The sequence below is a fragment of the Rhinoderma darwinii genome, chromosome 11, assembly GCF_050947455.1.
Source record: "Rhinoderma darwinii isolate aRhiDar2 chromosome 11, aRhiDar2.hap1, whole genome shotgun sequence".
NCBI lineage: Eukaryota > Metazoa > Chordata > Amphibia > Anura > Rhinodermatidae > Rhinoderma > Rhinoderma darwinii.
Window position 1 is genome coordinate 40217635 of NC_134697.1, and position 21404 is coordinate 40239038.

Below are 21404 nucleotides of genomic sequence, written 5' to 3' on the forward strand. Positions count from 1 at the left end.
TGCAAATAAACGCAACTGACAAACTAATAAGATTTTATCAGAAGCAGTTTTACAAATATGACTTTATAACAGAGGCTGACTCACAGCAGTGACATTTTCACGTATGACTAATGACTTACTAGAAATACTGTACTTTCTCTTTGAAGATGTTGATTTATTGCCTTATGAGTAAAGTTGACTTTTTGTAACCAACTTTTCTTTTAATATACTGTACTGGAACTGAATTTATAAAACCCAAAAATGGCCAACCGCTCCAATTGGAAACTCTCGTAGACCAAAGCAAAAACTGCTGAATGTATTTGATTCTATAATACCCAAGAAAAACACGAAAAAGAAAAACAATAAAGCAGACCAATAAATAAACTATTCAGGTTAACTGCTGGCGGAGATAACTAATTGATGGATTTCCCAAATCTCGCCACTCATTTGTAGCGTTTCAACAGGTCCTGTTACTAAGTAATCACAAAACAAGATATCTGGCCAACACAAGTCAAAGCATTGTGTCGAGATAATTCGATTTCCAGCCCCATAGAACTGCAGATATCAACATTCTAGACGACATCCATGTGTTGGCCATGCCAAGAAAGCCCATATTCCTTCACATGTGATTGACATACAGTGCTCACAGTACAGTGTTTATGTAATCTGCATTGTTAACATAGACAATACTAAATCAAAACAATAAAAAAACACCAGATCTGAAACTTAACAGGCCCATTGTAGCTCTACACATTTATTCTACATATTCCATTTATAATGGTGCCCATTCACAGTACCCAAAAGTAAAAGCATGCAGCGTATTCGCCCTGTGCGCCGCCGAGAATTCCGGGCGGAAAAAATCACCAAACTGTGGTGCAGTTTTTCACCCGAAATGTCCACTGCGGAAAGCTGCAGCACTTAAACGGCATGCTTGTAGGCCGGCCTCCTGGTTATGACGTTTAATCCCCCGAGACCACTGTATTCTGAGATTGGCTGCAGCAGCGGTCACATGGGATGAAGCGTCACACACTGCCCTCTGTAGATAATGCCACACACTACCCTCTGTAGATAATGCCACACAGCCCCCCTGTAGGTAGTGCCACACAGCCTGCCTGTAGGTAGTGCCACACAGCCTGCCTGTAGGGAGTGCCACACAGCCCGCCTGTAGGTAGTGCCACACAGCCCGCCTGTAGGTAGTGCCACACAGCCCGCCTGTAGGGAGTGCCACACAGCCCGCCTGTATGGAGTGCCACACAGCCCGCCTGTAGGTAGTGCCACACAGCCCACCTGTAGGTAGTGCCACACAGCCCCCCTGTAGGTAGTGCCGCACAGCCCTCTTGTAGGTAGTGCCACAGCCCCCTTGTAGATAGCACCCCCCTGTAGATAGCGCCACTGTAGCTCCCTGTAGGAGCAGAATCCATCTGGCCGGGAATCTCCGCTTCAGGAGTTGCCCCTGATGTCACTGTCCGTATATGGATAGTGACTTAAGTGACTTCTCCTGGAGCGGAATCCCCGGCCACAGCTCGTTGATCGGCGCTCTTTTGCTCCTTTCACAAGGAGCTGTGTATGGGGAAGAGCGCTCGTTACTACGATTGCTCGTCCCCATGCATTACCATCATGTCGGAAGCACATCTCCCTGTTTACACAGCAAGATGTGCTGCAAACAATGATAACATTTTCTGCGGCATAAATTCTACAATCAGCCACTGAATTTGTTTGTTCATCGGCTGATCGTTGCCCTATTTACAGGGCGATGAACGTGAACGAGCGATCTGAACGCTCGTAAACTCACAATACATATATTTATATATGTACAGGTTCATACAGACAAATACATACAAGTAGTAATGCTTGCATTTAGTAATATATGATCATCACCATTTAGCTGTGTAGCCCAATCACTTGACACATAATCCATAAACAACACACTGATAACAAACCAGTAATTACAATAGTATACATTAGCCAAATGGTATACATAGAGATAGAAATTGGTCCATTTGTGACACTTTCCCATTTGCAAGCATGGAATCTGTACATCATCAGCCTAATGTGCCCACTCTTCCGGTGACCAGGATGATAACCAATTAACTGGCAGCAACATAATGGTTTCCGTGTCTTTACAGGGCACACATGACTGACACTTTATTGTCATTTACTTTACAATGCTAACACAGCAATTACGGTACATGCAAATTGCTTACATTGCGAATGAAAACCACAGGGGCCATGGCTAAGCATCACATAGCACAGGCAGCAAGACTGTATATGCTCATTTACCAATAAATACTATAGCCATCTATCTATATCATAATCTATGTAATTATATATCATCTATATGATATTCTATCTATCCATCCATTTTCCTTTCCATCTATATTATATTTTATCTATCTAGATTTTTTGAATATATATCCATCTGTCATAATTTATGTAATTATCTATCTATATCATAATCTATGTAATTATCTATCTATATCATAATCTATATGATATTCTATCTATCCATCCATTTTCCTTTCCATCTATATCATATTTTATCTATCTCATATACTATCTATTATTTCAGCACCTTTAATTGTTTGCATCGCAGACAGACTTCAATAATACTGAGTGATTATGATGTGTTACTAATTAACAAACACTAACCGCAATTTCTGCTGCAAACATTATTCTCCTATTCTGCGTCCCACTCCCATTAATTATGTTTTGTTAATTGTTACTTTGCTTGAATGTAGAAATACATTGTGTCCTGTTTTAAAAGACATGCCTGACTAACAAAGTACACAGGGAATAGTGCAGAGTACTGGAATAATTGACACAACTATCAATAATTGACATAATAATTGACGAGGGATAAAGTTATCATACGTAGAGCGCGCAGCCTGCAGTCTATTCATCATTTTTATAACGCTGACGTATCACAAATTATTCCATCACGTTCTCTAGAAACGTTCATAACAGTACCATGTGCACCTCCTTCCTGAATGTCCTAATTTCTCTCCCCGTATAAGTCCACACTATTAAATCCTATTACATAGTATATATTAATACAAGAAACCATAAAACAGCAAAAAGATCTATATGACAAATCAATCACCGGCTGCTAAATGCATGACATTCAGATTTAAAGGATTAAACTATTCTCTTGGTACATATAGTTCAACTACCCCCCCCCCCCACTTCCCCACCAACCCTGCAAAAAAAAAAAAAGCAGAGAGGAGCTGTCACCATTGAATCCACAGCAGATCCATCGTCTCTCCTAATTGTTTTTCACTTTAAATGTGTCACACAGAGAACTGGCAACGTTCTTGACATGCTACATTTATATTTTAATCAATCTGCAAATTCTGTGCGATTTGGTACCCACTTGAAATCCTAAATTTGCAAAGATGCTTTTTTTTCCCCCTTATCCCGTGTAAGAATGAAACATGTCAAGCAGATTTTCTAAAGATTGCTATGTCCAAGCATCTTGTCTAAAAACACAGAACAACATAATAAACAACAACAGTCAGCTGCCCAAAGTTTGCCCTCTGAAACTAACAAGACATAAAACATGCAAATTCAGGTTACAAAAAAATAGATAAAGGTGGCGTTACCCATTCCAGTCGGCTAGCATCTGTCTCACTTATATCAGTTCTCATGAATGCTACACTGCATCTGACTGCCCATTAAATCCCTGGAAGTCTCGACTTGGTGGGGATGTGAGCTTAACACAAAATGAACACTTTGAGTATCTGCTGTGTGCTTACAACTCCCCCTCCCCCTGAGCTACAGTACATTACTGGTATAAACACAGATTACATTAGTGGCTAGGAGTGGAATGACTTTCCTGGCTGCCAGTTGGGGCTGCACTACACCACCTTTTCAATGTAGGTTATGACATTTTGCCTTAATTGTTCTATTTTTTTTATTTTTTTTTTGGGCTGTGCCCTCTTGCCGGCCTCTGCACTTGATATAGTTGACATCACAAAAAGCAGAGCTAAAAACAAACCCAAGGTGGAAACAGAACCCAAGCGTTAACTGTTTGCAGGCGAGATCGATGCCTCAGACAACAAGCTGCCTCCTGTACTTGGCACGAATGTTGCACTTCGACAACATGAAAAGAAGACTTGATCACTAGGATGGACGGGTTTCACAACAGCATGTGCCGGAGAACATTACTCGCTTCCTCAAAGCACAACAAACAACTGAATCAGGCATTTACTGGAACATCAATGTAAAGCGTGTGACAGTAAAGTGACATCTTGAGGAAGTGACTGAAGAATATAATAACTATATAACTAATAGATTGTAAGAACAGGGCCCCTACCCAATGTATCTCGTGATCACTGGTTTTATTTGTCTGTTTTATTACATTTCATAAAATATATTACTCCAATATTGTACCATGTAAAGAGCTACGGAAGCGGATGGAGCTATAGAAATAGATTGCCGATTACTAATGTTTAGGGCTTATTTAGACGAACGTGTAATCCATCCGTGCAACGCGCGTGATTTTCATGCGCCTCGCATGGACCTATGTTAGTCTATGGGGCCGTGCAGACTGTCCGTGAGTTTCACGCAGTGTGTCCGCTGCGTAAAACTCACGACATGTCCGTTATTTGTGCGTTGTTCGCGCGTCACGCACCCATTGAAGTCAATGGGTGCGTGAAAATCACGCGCAGCACACGGAAGCACTTCCGTGTGACGCGCGTGATTCGCGCAACAGCAGTAAAAAGTATGAATGAAAACAGAAAAACACCAGAGTGTCATAATGATGGCGGCTGCGCGAAAATCACGCAGCCACGCATCATACGCAGCTGACAAACGGAGCTGTTAAGTACCTTTTGCACACGCAAAACACTGCTTTTTTTGCGTGCGCAAAAGGCACACGCTCGTGTAAATCCGGCCTTCGTGTGTACATCAAAAAAGCTCCCGACGTACATGCTAAATATTGCCATAGGGGTTTATTAGTCAGACAGAGGCCAAAAGAATGTCATATTGGCCTTCGTCTGCCCGGTACACATTAGTATACTGCAAAAAATTAAGTATGGAGTAGCATAGTACACTGCACTATTCAATCCTGTGGTACCCTGTAAATAGCCTATCCGTGAAATGGATACCATATTAGTCTATGGGTGATAGATGCCAACATTTGGCATCCGTCACAGGCATCCATTTAATGAATATGTCATAGGCTTTTAAACCTATTGTAGCCTATGGGTGACGGATACATTAAACGGATGTCTAACAGTGGCATCAGTCACCCCTAGGCTATAATGGCATCTATTTAACAGATACATCATGAAAAAGCTAACAATGCCTCCATTAAACGCCTCCACTGCATCAGTCACAGCCTCCGTCAAATGTCGACGTTGGGAGCTTTTCCGGGGGTATACTTTAATCAGAGGACAAAAATCCTCCACTGCTGCTCTACAAGTGCTGCCAGCAGAAAACAGGCAAAGCTGACAGTCATTGTGACAGCCTGTGTCAGTAATACATTAACAGAATAGGCACACTCTTACAGAGCATTTCCACCAACAATGGCCGCATATTCGTAGTTCTAGAAAAGTTAGAACAATAGTCAAAGTTTGCCAATTATTACTATTTTTATTGCTTCCGAAGATATTGGCCCTCTTCTAGTCTTTTGTTTTTATGGGCACATTTCCACATGTGATAATTGGGATTTGCTATTATATGAGTTGTTGCTTTTGTGGTATAGTTTTAGCATCAACTGATCACATGATGACACTTTGTTGTTATTATTATTATCTGTGCCCCCCCCTTAATTCTGTGTCTTTGGTATAAAGCAGCATACATTAATTAATTAATTTGCTTGAGAATATATATGTCTGAATATATTATTGGTTTCTGCTCGATATATTATTGTGTGGTTTAGCAGCTTGTGGCTTTTGTAGTATGTTCAGGCTGTGTTTTTTGTGATAATGTGTAAGCCAGCAGACATTCATGTTCGTATACAAAAGACAGAGGCTTCCGTCACATCTGCATAGAGACTCTGTTCATGCTTTCCGTCAGTGAAACCCATGAACAGAATACAAACCGAAACAAACGGAAACCATAGTTTTCCGTTTGCATCACCATTGATTTCAATGGTGACAGATCCGGTGCAAATGGTGTGCAAGGGTTCCATCGTTTTGACTAAATCAATACCATAGTCGACTGCGCTATTCATTTCTATAAAATGACGGAGCCCTTACACAACGGTGACAAACGGAAACCATTTGCACCGGATCCGTCACCATTGAAACCTATGGTTTCCTTTTGTTTCAGTTTGGATTCCGTTGATGGGTTTCCCTGACGGAAAGCTCCGACAGGACCCATGAACAGAATCCTGACGCAGATGTGAACGAAGCCATAAGTGTTAAATGACACCACTTTGGAAAACCGGAAACAATGACAGTAGGAATGTGTTTTACTTCAATCATAAAAGGAGTCAAAATATGAGATTCCCCTGTGCATAAACTAAGTTTACAGTTATTATATTAGTATTATCCCATGCCATCTCTTGTGAATATTCAGTAAACATCCCCCATTGCGAGCTTTGTAGTTTTATGCATTTAGTATACATTTTTCCACTTTATGCCCAAAAGTATTGGGACACCTACACATTACACCTACAGGGGCTTTTAAAACATCTCATTCTAAATCCATAGGCATTAATATGGAGTTGCCCCCCTCCCCTTGCAGCTAAAAAAGCTTCCACTCTTCTGGGAAGACTGTCCACAAGATTTTGGAGTGCGTCTGTGGAAATTTTTTACCATTCATCTAGAAGAGCAGTTCTGAGGCCAGACACTGATGTTGGCCGAGAGGACCTGGCTCACATTCTCCTAGTTCATCCCAAAGGTGTTGGATGTAGTTGAGGTCAGGGCTCTGTGCAGGTCAGTCAAGTTCTTTTACACCAAACTCACCCAACCATGTCTTTATGGACCTTGCTTTGTGCACTGGGGCACAGTCATGCTGGAACAGAAAAGGGGCAAACTCCAAACTGTTCCCACTAATTTGGAAGCTACAATTGTCCAAAATGTCTTGGTATGCTGAAGCATTCAACTTTCCCTTCACTGTAACTAAGAAAACTAGGGCAACCGCTGAAACACAACCCAACATAATTATCCTTCCTCCATCAAACTCTACAGTTGGCACAATGCAGTCAGGCAGGTAACATTCTCCTGGCATGTGCCAAACTCACACTCGTCCATCAGACTGCCAGATAGAGAAGCGTGATTAATCACTCCACAAAACACGTTACAACTTCTCCAGAGTCCAGTGCTTTACACCACTCCATCTGACACTTGACATTGTGCTTGGGGATGTAAGGCTTGCATGCAGCTGCTCGGCCTTGGAAAACCATATCATGAAGCTACCGGGGCACAGTTTTTGTGCTAATGTTAATGCCAAAGGAGGTTTGTAACTGCAGTAATTGAGTCAGCAGAGCGTTGGCGACTTTTATGCACTATTCGCATCAGCAATCACGCTCTATAACTTTACGTGGTCTCTACTTCATGGCTGAGTTGCTGTGGTTACTAAATGCTTCCACTTTGTAATAATACCACTCACAATTGACTGTGGAATATCTCGGAGGAAAAAATATTCACAAGCTGACTTGTTGCAATGGTGGCATCCTATTACAGTACCACGCTCGTATTCAATGAGCTTTTTTGAATGACCCATTATTTTACAAATGTTTGTTAAGGAAGACTGCATGGCGAGGTGCTGGATTTTATATACCTGTGGCAATGGGACTGAATGAAACACCTCAATTCAATCATTAAGAGGCGTGTCCTAATACTTTTGTCCATATAGTGTACGTGACACTACTACGGGGTCAATTATGGAATAGATCCTATTCAACAACAGCAACAAATACAAGTCAGTAAACTGTGAAAGATAAATAGCTGGATAATAGCATTTGAATAATATACTCCACCTAAATAATATTGCCATACAGTGTCCAAATAATACGGTCATATAGTATCTAATACTAACAATGCTCCACGGCGCTGTACACAAGAAGCCATAATAGTTCTATACGGTGTGAACAGTAGAACATAAGCGACAAACTTACAGAAATGTAGGCACCTTTTTGTTATAGTGAATAGGCACCTCTTGTGGTACTTCAACTTTGATCACAATGTGCCATGTTGTGTCTGGCATTAGATCGAGCCCGTGTACTTTTTCAGGGTGTCTCATTCTATATCTCATAACACACAGATTACACGAGTCTATAGTATTAAAATAGTACGATTCAATGTTCGATTACAAACCTGTAAAGACCAATGAATGCTTAGCTTAATACAGCTTTTTATTAAAACTGGATGAGCAGGAATGTGGTCCACTGACTCCTGATCGGTGCACCGTTGCATGATAATGCAATTGAAGAGAGAACTCGTTTAGTCTGAGAAGCAGATTTCACAAGGCTGTATTCAAATGGGAAATGAAACATGAATGTAGCTTATGGTGAACAAAAGATCTGCTATATCGAAAAACCCATGATGGAAATTGCCCAAATAAATATGGATAACATATTGAGAAAACTAAAGATGAAAACCACAGCAGCTTCAATATTCCAAAATCAACAGGTATTATAAATAAATATAAGTAAATATGGCATACACTATATTTACCAAAGGTGGCTGTATAACGTCTTTATGATAGTCACAATGATAACCAGCTGCCATTCTGGAGCTTCAATCATAGACGCTCCAGTGCTAGTGACACCCTTGAATAGTTCCAAATAGTAGTGCTTACAGCAGAACCTCTCTATATAGTAATGCATCAACTCTCCACTCTTGTGCCCACGACGAAGTACCAAATAGTAGTGCCAGCACACTGATAACATCCATACAGAATTACCTGTATAATTCTGCCCGCCGAACAGAATTTCCCATATTATTGCACCAGCCAGTAGTGTTGATATCATAGTCCAAATTACATAGTAGTGCCCACATTGTCGATAATGCTACAACAGTGCCCATTCAAAATGTGTCAAACACTGCAGTGCCCATACAAATGTGCCAGCCAAATTGCCCTTATAACACGCTTTTCTCCACCACGAAACAGGAACTTAATTTTGAGCAGCCACTTGGACCATACTGGAGATATATAGATAACTATACATAGCTAGTAGTCCATTTTGTTTAGTTCACATCCACACATCATAATGCCCCCATAGCTGCCCACACACAGTATAATGCCCCCATAACTGCCCTCCACAGTATAATGCTCCCATAGCTGCCCCCTCGCTGTATATTGCCTCTGTAGCTGCCCCCCATTGCCCCAATAGGGACTGATAAAAATAATAATACACGAACTCACCTAACCCCGTTCCAACGATGAGTGGAGATCCCTCTGCTCCTTTGGTCTGTGCGACTCGGCACAGACGGGCGCAATTACGTCACTGCCTCGCATCTGGCGGCACATAGTGAATGGTAGAGCAGGGATATTACGGCCCCATGCTCTACTATTGGATTCTACTGTATCTGCGTCCTGAAGATGCAGATACAGTTTAAATCGGGGAAAAAAGCAAAATGTGCAGAATTAATTCTGTTAATTGCGCTGAATTTTGGTTTAGGTGTTTTTTTCGATTAATTGCCCAGCCCTAACCTGTGCATACATTAGTGGTTACTACATTTTGCTCAGCATTCAGCTCAGTTTTAATTTTTTATTTGGGCTGGTTTCCAACTTGACATTTTTTTTGCGCTTTCTTATAAGTGTGTAAAAGCTACATTTACAATTATAGATCTTAGGGTATGTTCACACGGCGGGGGTCCGTAACGGCTGAAATTACGGGGATGTTTCAGCCTGAAAACATCCCCGTAATTTCAGCCGTACCGGCATGTGCAGGCGCTTGAACGCCGCGTCAATTACGGCCGTAATTAGCGCTGCTATTCATTGGAGTCAATGAATAGCGGCTCCAATTACGGCCAAAGAAGTGACAGGTCACTTCTTCTACGCGGGCGTCTATTTACGCGCCGTCATTTGACAGCGGCGCGTAAATATACGCCTCGTGTGAACAGACAAACGTCTGCCCATTGCTTTCAATGGGCAGATGTTTGTCAGCGCTATTGAGGCGCTATTTTCGGGCGTAATTCGGGGCAAAAACGCCCGATTTACGTCCGTAAATAGGCCGTGTGAACATACCCTTACATGCATCAGTAAGTCTACGATAGATGTATTTGATCCCTCATGCGCCGTTGCTGAGTTGCAGCAGACAGAACCTTCTGGTCTGCTGCAATCCTCCGAGATGTTCTCCCTATGACCCATCTGTCCACTTGGTTTCTGAACTCATTGGTAGCACAAATCAATAGGTACAGAGTTGGTATCAACGGTGTAACTATCGGAGGGGGCAAAGGTTAGGGCTGCAAGCAGGCCCTGGAGCCTACGGGAACAAAAAAGTTTCCTCTGCCCCATATCAGGAGACCAGGGCTATAAATTACAGAAGATAGTTGAGTAGCCCGGTTATATATTTAGCATTTAGGTCCAGGAGCTTAAAGTTACATCTCTGGTAGGCATTGTGAGAAGATTAGTAAAGAAAACAGCAGGAACCAAAAGGATCTTCTTTCTGAATGGTACAGTTAATGATGCACATAAAATAGTTACTGCAGTAAAATCTACTTGATTTTAAAGCTTATAGAAATAAAAAGGTACACTTTAAAAACAGCTTGAAACCTACGGACAGCCCCCATTATCCATGTTTCATAATTTCTTCCAAGGTTATTCCATGGACAGAAAACACAAAAAAACTTAACTATTGGAAGCATTTCTATAAAACTTCTAAAACCCCATTAGAATACATGCAATTACAGATGTGTCCTCCCTTATTTTCGTTCTAAATCCGACAAAACATGTACAAATATGTATACCTCTGACGGATGCCATCTGTCACCCATAGACTCCCATGTAAAAAAACATGTTTAGCGTATACATTTGTTATTGGATGGCGCGAGATCGTATTGAATTGTTATCATGGCAAATTGTATAACTTAACACAATTCAAGAAAAAGTAAGAGTGAACATATCTGTATCTGCCATACAGCACACTATGGCATATAGCCACTATGAAACAATGCAGAATATTTAGAAGGAAGATGCAACTCCAATCCAAGGTACCATGTGAAAGGTATTATATAGCATAGATATAAGTGAATTACAAACCACAGATATATGTGAATTAGCTGAAGTATATGAAACATAGTGGTATATAATTCAATATTCAAAGAAAAACAAAGAGTGGCATGTAGTGGCATGTACCAGCTAGTCCAGGTATACAGCAAAATGGGGTAAAATATAGTGCCAGAGTCCGGGAAGACTTGTCCTTTTCATTGCCCAGAGAGACAATCTGGTCTTCAAACGTTTGGGAAGTGATGAAGATCTTTTTTATCGAGTGTATTAATATTATTCAGATATTATGGAAAATTTGACAGATAATGTAACTTTACTGTGATATGTAAAATCAAGTAAAATATTTTACACTTATATTGATAGTTCCCATCTACAACTTTCTTTCCCCTTTCAGCTTATGAATAATTCTAATAATAATAATAATAATAATAATAATAATAATAATAATAATAGAGTGTTCTTATATATTAATTAAACAGAACATGTGTCACATAATTACGACTGCTTAACTTTCACTCATTTTCCACCCTGTAATTTCCAGGAGAACTCATGAATTCTGTAAAACAATTAGTAGATGGCAAGCTTGCTTTAGCGTACAGCTGTCTTGTGCAATAGTCTATCGATGGCTGCTCACTGCTGATCTTGAAAAATAGCCCAAAGAAAAACAGATTATTTGTTTTCGCATTTACTTACTGAAGCCTAAGTCAGGGCCAATGTTCTCTAACTACACCGAGATGCTATACAGCAAGACACAATGAACAATAAAGCTATTATATCCCTCCAGGTGTTCTTTTTATTACCAATTCTGTAGGGTATAGTTAGTTAGTTTCACCCATGAAACTGCAATAGATTTCAAAATTGCATAACTCAACATTAACAATGGCGACCCTGCCACCACCAGAATAGTACAGCAGGTTTCAAATATTTTATAAATGAAGTCATTTGTGAAATACCTGGATATACGGTAAACGATGCGTGTTCCTATTTCTCTGCAGCATTGCAAATATTATAGGGGTTGTCTTAAAAAGACAATTCCTGCCCATATGCCTTATTAGCACATGTGGATGTCCTAGCAGTGGGTCTCTCACACCATGAACCAGAGTGGGGAGCCCCTAAGAGTGGCCTGCGCTGGAGGACTCGGCACGCCCATGTGTAAAAACAAAACAAAACATGGGGACGTCAATGTATGACAGAGTGAAATAATAGCTAAATTGCCGGGGTTCCTGGTGCTGGACCCATGGCAATCAGCTGATCACTACGCAGGGGTTATCTTTATGAGACTACCTTACTTTAAAATAGACAACAAAAAGTATGCAATTGAATAGTAGTAGTATAATATTGAATATTTTATATGTTAAGCGATACATTCCTTAAATGAGTCTACACCTTGGCTGCAACTTTAAATACGTAGCGCAAACATTGCAGAATTTCTGTCTGGATTTTCCGTGCGGAAATTGACCTATGGTGCAAATTCTTAATCTGCCATACCAGAAATAGGCCAGAGAAGAATGGCCCAGTATAAAACAGAAATAAAAAAAACTTTTTTGAATCGTATACAACCCCTTATAAATATATTAATCGACTGCATTATCATTAATACCCAATAAGTACATGGAATCAGTGTAATCCCACTTTTTACAAATCAGCAGTGCGAAAATTAGATGGGAAGGGTAGAACAGCAATGTGCTCCCAGGGCCTGTATTCTGCTGACACAGGGGGAATTATGTCTCCTCTTACTGCTCCTGCTGGTCACAGAAGTGATTTGGGTAATACATGTATATTAGGGAGTTGTATTAGCAATTTCATAAAGGCAGAGTTTCACTTTAATTTCTGTTAATAGATTATTATACAATGCAGCTTTTTTTTTTTTCTGTAGCTTTTTACATCTCTTTACATAACTGGTATTTACAAGCAGCAAACCCCAGAAAGATACTTTGACAAAAAAATATTGGTATCCTGGGTGTGTTTAGTTGGTTAAATCTAATTTGCTTGCAACATTAGGTAATTATTTCATAGCGAACAAGTCTACTGCAGCAATTGTTGAAATGGCATTCACCGCCCGAACAAGAAACAGAAATATGAGACCATCAACATTAGACTAAGTGCCACATGTTTTGCAAGAGATATTTTACCCATTGCCATGAAGGATTTATCTGCCAGTGCAATCTGAGTCCTTCTCCTTTCACAGGGCCATTTCGCTTGCAGTGTGTGTGTGTTTATGGGGTTGTATTTGAGTTTAGTGCAGTCCTCGAAAGTCTGAGTGCTGGTCAAATAGCAAGAGCCATTGACTATTAGAGTTAACAATCCAAGATCAAAGGGTAAAGAGCTGTGAGAGCTAATAGGTTAGTCAGATGTTATTACAGGTCCTAATAAATTCAAATTAACATTCATTTTCATCATGCAGAGATTAAATAGGTGTATCAAAAGGTCTTTCATCAGAACATATCAAAGTTTTACATTACATTCCAGAGATAGCATAAAAGCACCACAAAGGACAGGTTAAAGTCTTACAGTGGCCATAAATGCAAGTGTGATTAGATCGTATATGTAAGCTCATTATATGATCTGCAGAAATAATCCCTCTGACACAGTTCACACAGGGGCTCGCACAATGGCTCGTACAGCTACCTTGCAGAAATGGGGCCATGGGTTTGAACTTGGTAGGGCAGCACCTACATGGAGTTTGCATGTACTTTTTGGTAATCCCCCCCCCTCCCAAAAAAAATACCAAAACATATTGATAGACTTTCCATAACAATGGTCCATGTGTGTAAAAATAATAGGTAAGGGGCTGTGCATATAAGGCTGGTTTCACACAACCTATTTTCAGGTGTAAACGAGGCGTATTATGCCTCGATTTACGCCTGAAAATAGGGCTACAATACGTCGGCAAACATCTGCCCATTCATTTGAATGGGTTTGCCGACATACTGTGCCGACGACCTGTCATTTACGTGTCGTCGTTTGACAGCTGTCAAACGACGACGCGTAAATTGACTGCCTCGGCAAAGAAGTGCAGGGCACTTCTTTGCAACGTAATTTGAGCCGTTCTTCATTGAAGTCAATGAAGAGCAGCTCAAGATTTACGAGTGTCACAGACGCCTCGCATAATGCGAGGAGGAGCTTTTACGGCTGAAACTACGCAGCTGTTTTCTCCTTCGCAGACAGTTTACGTGTGCACATACCCTAAGGGGAAGGAAGAAAACCTGGACCACACATCTACTTTGCTCTGCAAAATTTAAAATGTTAAAAATGCACCCATGCTGCCAGTCTAGGCCACCTTGGCCCTGGGCCACGTCCCCCCACAGACAGCACTACAGCAACAAAGACCGCCACACAACACCACAAAAAAAGTGAACAGATGGATAAAGCTCACCTTTCCTCGTAGTCTCAGGGGCCAAACTGAGAAGGTAGAAACCCTTATGCAGTCTCCTGCTATTTAAAAACACCTGTGCCAAATGGGTGGAGTGCTGGTATCAGAAAAAAAGAATGACTAAATGTATTCATAAGGGGCTATTTACATCTGCATCGGATGCTCCGTTAGGGGTTTTCGTCACAGATTCCGTTGGTTTTGCCAGACAAAATAGTGCAGCATTGCTTTTGCCTGGCAAAATGACGGAAACCATGACGGAGACCCAATGGAACCCGTTAACCTGTTCCCGCACCACGACATAATAGCACGTCGTGGTGCGGGACATGATGTTTGGAGAGGGCTCACCCACTGAGCCCACACCGTACGCAGTGGGTGTTAGCTGTGTGTCACAGCTAACACACGGGACTAACGGCCAGGAAGAGCAATTGTGCTGTTCCTGGACGTTTAACCCCTTGGATGCTGTAATCAATCATGATCGCAGCATCTAAGACATTAGAAAGAGGGGGCGCCACCCTCTGACAGCTCATCGGCCCCAGCGCAATGCGATCAGGGGGTGCCTCTGGCAGGGCTTATCAGGAGCCTGTAAAAATGACAATCTACTGCAAAACATTATTATTCCGGTGTCTTGTACCAGTAACGATCGCTGGTTCAAATCCCCTAGTGGGACTAAAAAAATGTGTAACAAAAAATTGGATAAAGTTTTTAGTAGTGTAAAAAATTTATATATATATATATATATATATATATATATATATATTAAAAGTTTAAAAAAAAAAAAATTTCCTCTAAAGTAATGTCAAAAATAAAAAAAATTGGTATCACCGTGTCCGTAAAAGCCCGAACTATTACAATATACCATTATTTAACCCACACTGTGAATGTCGTAAAAAATACAAAAATTAAAAATGCCAGAATCGCTGTTTTTTGGTCACTTCATATCCCGAAAAAAATGACAAAAAAAGTGATCAAGATGTCTCATGTAGCCCAAATATGTACCAATAGAAACTACAGCTCGCCCCGCAAAAAATAAGCCCTCATACTGCTCAATGGACGGAAAAATAAAAAAGTTATTGCTCTCAGAATGTGGCGACAAAACACAAATTTAATTTTTATTTGTAATGCACCTGAACACAAGATGTATAATGCTCTCTGAAGATATACGCATATGGCTGCAGAAGAGGGCGAACAGAAATGACACCAGTGCAGTTGCCCGCCAATAGCTGAACTGGGTGCGTAAGGTTTTGCCAATCGCTGTCACTCTCCCTGGACTGTACGTTTATTGAGCAAAGTTGAGGGCATTTTGCAAAATTGTACTTTCTGCCTGGAGTTTCCCTTTAAAATTGCAAAACCTCTATAAAGAAGCAATACAACATTTTAAAACTGGCAACACTGCAACAGGCACGAACGTGTCATACGTATAACATTGCTGCACATGATAAATGACCCTCATAATGTACAGTCCGATTTTCAAATAAATCTCACGTGTGATCAGTGTGAGCCGGGAGCAGAACAGAACACAGCAACAACATAATCCGTCTTTCTTACAGTGTCCAAGTGATTACAGATATCACAATAAACACTGCAAATGAAAATACAGGAAATTCAGGGAGCCGCATGAAGGAGAAAAACTATTTGATCCTGTTATACAACAACTCTCCTTCATGTCTCAACACAAACTATTTCTCATGTTTTCCTTGTCCCACAATATGTACATTAGAAACAATACGCTTGCAGTTTCTGCCTTTCAGACAATAATCTTTTATTGTAATCTTGATGACTCAAGAAAGGTAATTACAGGGTAAAGTCATTTATGTAGGGCTCCAAGTTTCTAATCTTTTACTGGTATGAATACTGCAGCGTTATTAACTCATGAACAACTGTCACTAGATTGTTATCACGCAGGCGCTCTGGGAAAAGACAAATAAAAAAAGCTGTTCTTTACAAAAGTTTCGATATTTTCTGCCTTGGATGAATTTAGTTTGACCTCTTAGGGCCTATTCAGATGAGTAATGTTCACGTCTGTGTGCTGTTTGAGTATAGAACGGACAGCAAACGGAACACGGACATTCACAAGTCAGATTTTAACAATTTCACAAGTCCGATTTTAACAATTTCCGATTTTCAGAGAAAATCGCAGCACGCACTACTTTGGTCCGATTCTCCCTTTAGACTCTCCCATTCATCTCAATGGGTACCTAAAAAAAAAATTGGACAGGACACTGCGTGTGATCGGTTTTCCCAGTATCTCTAGGAGATGCTGGAAAAAAAAAAAAAACAGAAAGTTGTTTTAGACGGACGTGAATAACTGATGATCAATGATGTTACGCAGACATTAAAGACTGACCCACGGAACGTACTCTGACACAATACTGATGCAACTCTGATGTTAAATCGCCAGTTTTCCCCTGATGAAACACAGAAGAGTTTTACAACGCTCGACTGAATACAGCCTAAGAAGTTATTTGCAGGCAGTGAAAAATAAACCTTTAGATGATTTAAAACCATTTGCAGCTTGCTTAGCAGAAATCTCCCAGGTGCCCTCTAGTGTTCAAGTGGAAAAAGTATCTTAATATCAATAACAGTGTGAGACTAGATGCCTGGTTATTTTTTGTTTACTTGTATTTCATATTGCAGTCAAGTAAATTATGCATTCCAAATTTAGAGCCATGCACAAAAGGGTTAAATGCCTTATAAGTGAAATTGTTTCTATACTTTCACAGATAAAGCGAATACAACAGAGCACTCTCACTTTTTAATACACGTTAACCAACAATGTAGTTTGTATGACAGGTTGTGGCGTAAACTGCTACAACAAAAAATAAAAAAGGCGCAAATAGCGATGTTTGCAGATAGAAGTACACAAAAAAAATAAAACTTTACATTTCTTATTGTGTTTTCACAATTAAATTCCCAGTTCTGCGAAGTTACACAGTAAACATTCTTCGGATAGGAGTGCAAAACGGTCCATCCATCAAAGTGTTCGTAAAGCGTCAGCAATCTTCAATACGCTCGATTACGTAACACAAAAAGCCAAGTTGCCAAATACTGGATACTAAAAATGTCTTTCTGAAGTGTTTTCTTGTAACATATTTGAAATGCCACATAATAGACCAAAATAGGGATATTTACATTAAAACGTCACACAAATAAACTCCGCTCGGAGGATTGTTTAAATCTAGAAAAATCAACAAAATTCCAGAACAAATTTAGCAGCTGCAATTTAAAGAAAATGTTTGCCTATTGCGAATTATCCCCAATTTATTAGAGAGCATTTATAGTGATTCCATAATAAATACCTAGAAGCGAAAGTATTCCCTTTACTGCTTTAGTGGGGGCAGACTCCGGGAAATCTAAATCCCCACAACTGCTCTCCTTGTGTTGTCATCAGACTGCAGGAACCTCGTCCTGTTCATGGAGAGAAAAGGCTCGGGGTTATATTTCATATACTATGGGGCAATACTTGGGTGTTGGGCTTATTATATCACCCTCTGTATCCTTGGGTAGCTGTGAGCACCCTAAACAAGGCAATAGCTAGTTGGTTAAAGGTCTAAGGGAAAAAAAATCCACCTAAACAAGAACATTATTTACATACAAAAAGCTCTGTGTCTTAAAAGCACAATTTATAATACACAGTATTATGCAGAGTATGCAAAATGTTTACTCAATATTTAGAGCCAGAGATAAAATTAGCAGGGAGCTTAATACCCAGAACACAATAAATCTTTTGCTGGATGCCTTGACAATGCAAAACGACAATATTAGAGAAGATGAAAGAACAACAACAATTTCTAGACAATCCAAAGTACTTGTAAAGTGAAGCTGACTCAGCGGTGGGATGTGCTCGCCTTCCCATCATCTTTTACTGTTTATTGTACTGTATCTGCTGGAGCCACAAAGACATGAGCTAATGGCCTTTCAATACCAAGTGGTAGTTTCCACAGTATGTGAATTGCATACATAACTGCCAGATGTGTCTGCAGCAAAGGCTGGGTTATATAGAACATCTGTTGTATTCTTCTGTTTATTCTGGAGTCCTGGACTATCACATTAGCAATGATATTTGATTCTTCTTAAAGTAAACCTTAACCAATTTTGTAAGACAACTAGAAAACCGGTTCAGCCCACAATAGGGCTACAGCCTATAATAATGGCTTACTAGCATTAAAAATATTTAAATTTAGAGAAAAACTCCAGGATCCTTCTTTATTGAGGCTCATTTGAGTGTTGCAATTAAAAGTGGTTGTGCGATCAGCATTGTCCCATCATGCCCTATTAGGGACAATACACTGGACCCTCTTCTATGAGCCAGAGAGGAGAGAAGCGACTGTCTCCCTGACGGACTTAAACCATCCTTGTGTAAAGTACTCGGCCATTTATCTAAATGGCAGCCGTGTACTACTACATTTTCATTGTTGCAAAATCAATATCGAGAGCCGGCTCCCTGATAACCAACTTATTTCCTTACTAGTGGTTTACTTGCTAGTAATTTATAATAATTCTATTTTTACTGGAAATCATCCTCCTATGCACTAACCTTTATATACAGCATATATACAGTGCTTTATATACAGCAGTAAATGTGCACAAAAAGAGCTGCAGTGTAAAGCACAGGGAAGAGACAGTGCAGCCTAAGACTCTGCAGATACAGGGGGTGGATTTCAGATTACCTCAAACTCCCATTAGACAATGCAGCTACACTGAAGTTACTGATCAGCCAAATAACCAATGCTAAAGAAACTTAAAAGCACGTACTGTCCACAGCTTTGACCTTAGGTCGGTGGGGAGGAGTACGAAACCATGCAAAGTCTATTGGGGGCTAAATACAAATACTGGCATAAAACATAATACAAATGCTGGCAGCCCTGTCCTGTACTAATAATGAAAAACTTTAGCGCTAGAGTCTATTTTACCATTGTTATTATCATTACTTTTAGCATTATTATCATCATTATTATTACTTGTATCATATTATTATTATCATGATTATTATTATTGCTTGTATCATTATTATTACTTTTAGCATTATTCTCATCATTATTATTACTTGTATCATTATTATTACTTTTTATTATTATTACTTTTTATTATTATAATTACTTTTATCATTATTATTACATTTTCATTATTATTCCTAATCAAGCTGCATTAAATAATTGTCCTTATTTCAGTCTTGGCGATCATGAGGTTTTGTTTACTCTACTTTGCGAAAAAGGAAAATTAAGTCTTTAAAAGGACCATCTGCAATTCATGCTCGCTCACAAGTACCTCAAAATAAAAAGGACTTTCAGCTATTATTTTTAAAAGACTCGGCCGAATGATGCAACTTATAATTACTAACCTTCCTAGTACACTGCAATGCCATTAGTACTTGAGAAACCAATGCAGTTACAGTGTTCATCTGTTTGGGAGAATGATTTATTGACATGAATTCCAAGTCCTGTAACCGATACTGTGAATAAGATGAAGCCCAGAGTGGGACATGGCTTTAAATTCCAAAAGAAACTAAATTAGAAAGGGACATTGAGAGACGGTGGACTTAAATGCATATCTACATGTCTACCTCTTGTTTTACATGCACGTTTTCAACTTATATAGATTTTATCGCGTTAGAATTTTTCTTTTTTTTTTTTGCATTACAACCAAATTATGATAATTTCATGGAAATACCCCAGTGGTGCTTTGAAATGCCTGTTTTTCAGTATCCTATGCTGCATGTAAAATCCATTAAGATATTTATTCTTATCACCTTGAAAGTTAAATTGTACTGTGAGATGGTGAGAAGAGCATATCCAGGATGACAAGCTTATCTTAAGCATGTTGACTACATCCTTTCTGTAGACAGAGAAAAAAAAACGGATGATGAACAATTAAAAAGATTTGTTCATATTTTAAAATTTGGGCATCAGGATGCACTATTACGTTATTGTATGACCTGTATTTTTATACAGGAGCTTCTTTCTGCCAGGCTGTGCCCGACCGCACCTTACACTGAAGTGAATGGCCACACCAAATTGCATTGCTAGATCCTAGGACACCAATGTGGTCATATGGGTGGAAGATTCTACCTTAGTGTCTTTGTATAGTAGGATTATATATATATATATATATATATATATATATATATATATATATATATATATATATATGCATGTGTATACTTGCAGTCACCCAGGGTGCATTCCTGAGTAAAGGTCGGCTCTAAAACTCCTGAATGGCCGATTATGGTTGCAACTTTCAGTCACCATTGACAGTAGGAAGAGCTCAAACCGATTTACAAGTCAAATACTGTGAAGTCTAAGAACAGCAACACTCAAACGTGTACAAGTTTTATTACCAAGGTAAAAAGGCATATGCATGTAAAGGTGATATAATCGATGCGGTTATTCATAGTTGTACACAAACATTCAATGTTCTGGTGAAAATGATAAATTGTCCTATTTATGCCCTGATAGTAATTCAAATCAATGACTATAGCAATACACCAATGTGCCAGGAATCCCAAATTATGTAACTCTCCTAAAAGGGACCAGTTCATGGCCTGACTGCTTTTTTTGTTTGTATACCAGTAGTAAAGATCGATAATGGGTAGCTTCAAAAGGTAACGGTGAACTTTATTTTTGTACTAAAATTCGGAAGTTTATTGGGTGCTCTCTTCGTGTCTCAGGGCTGTACCGATCATCAGCATACTCCGGAGCAGGACCCAGGAGGGAGAAACTGGCTGCAGCTTCTAAGGCTACATTCACAGTAGCGTGACAGTATTACACGTGTAAAAAACGCACGTAAATCTGTCCATGTGCGTTGCACTTTTGCACCAGTGTGCTTTGCGTGTGGCATGTGTTTTTCATGCACTTGCAAACACTTTTTTTCAATGTAATTGATGTGTGAAACACGGACAGTACACAGATGTGCATCCGTGTGCTGTCTATGGTTT

At 39.7% G+C, this 21404-nt stretch overlaps 1 protein-coding gene across 3 annotated transcripts in view; it reads right to left on the reverse strand.

Moving 5' to 3' along the window:
* ARID5B (AT-rich interaction domain 5B) overlaps window positions 1–21404 on the reverse strand; it is a 261942-nt gene that overhangs the window by 64403 nt on the left and 176135 nt on the right. The window contains exon 1 of one of the 3 annotated variants that reach the window (XM_075841144.1): window positions 3579–3671. The exons of the other annotated variants lie outside the window; for them this stretch is intronic. Coding sequence (XP_075697259.1) covers window positions 3579–3582 — 4 coding nt within the window. The 5' untranslated portion in view covers window positions 3583–3671. Of the gene's footprint in view, window positions 1–3578; window positions 3672–21404 lie in introns of those variants that run through there. 3 annotated transcript variants of the gene reach the window in all.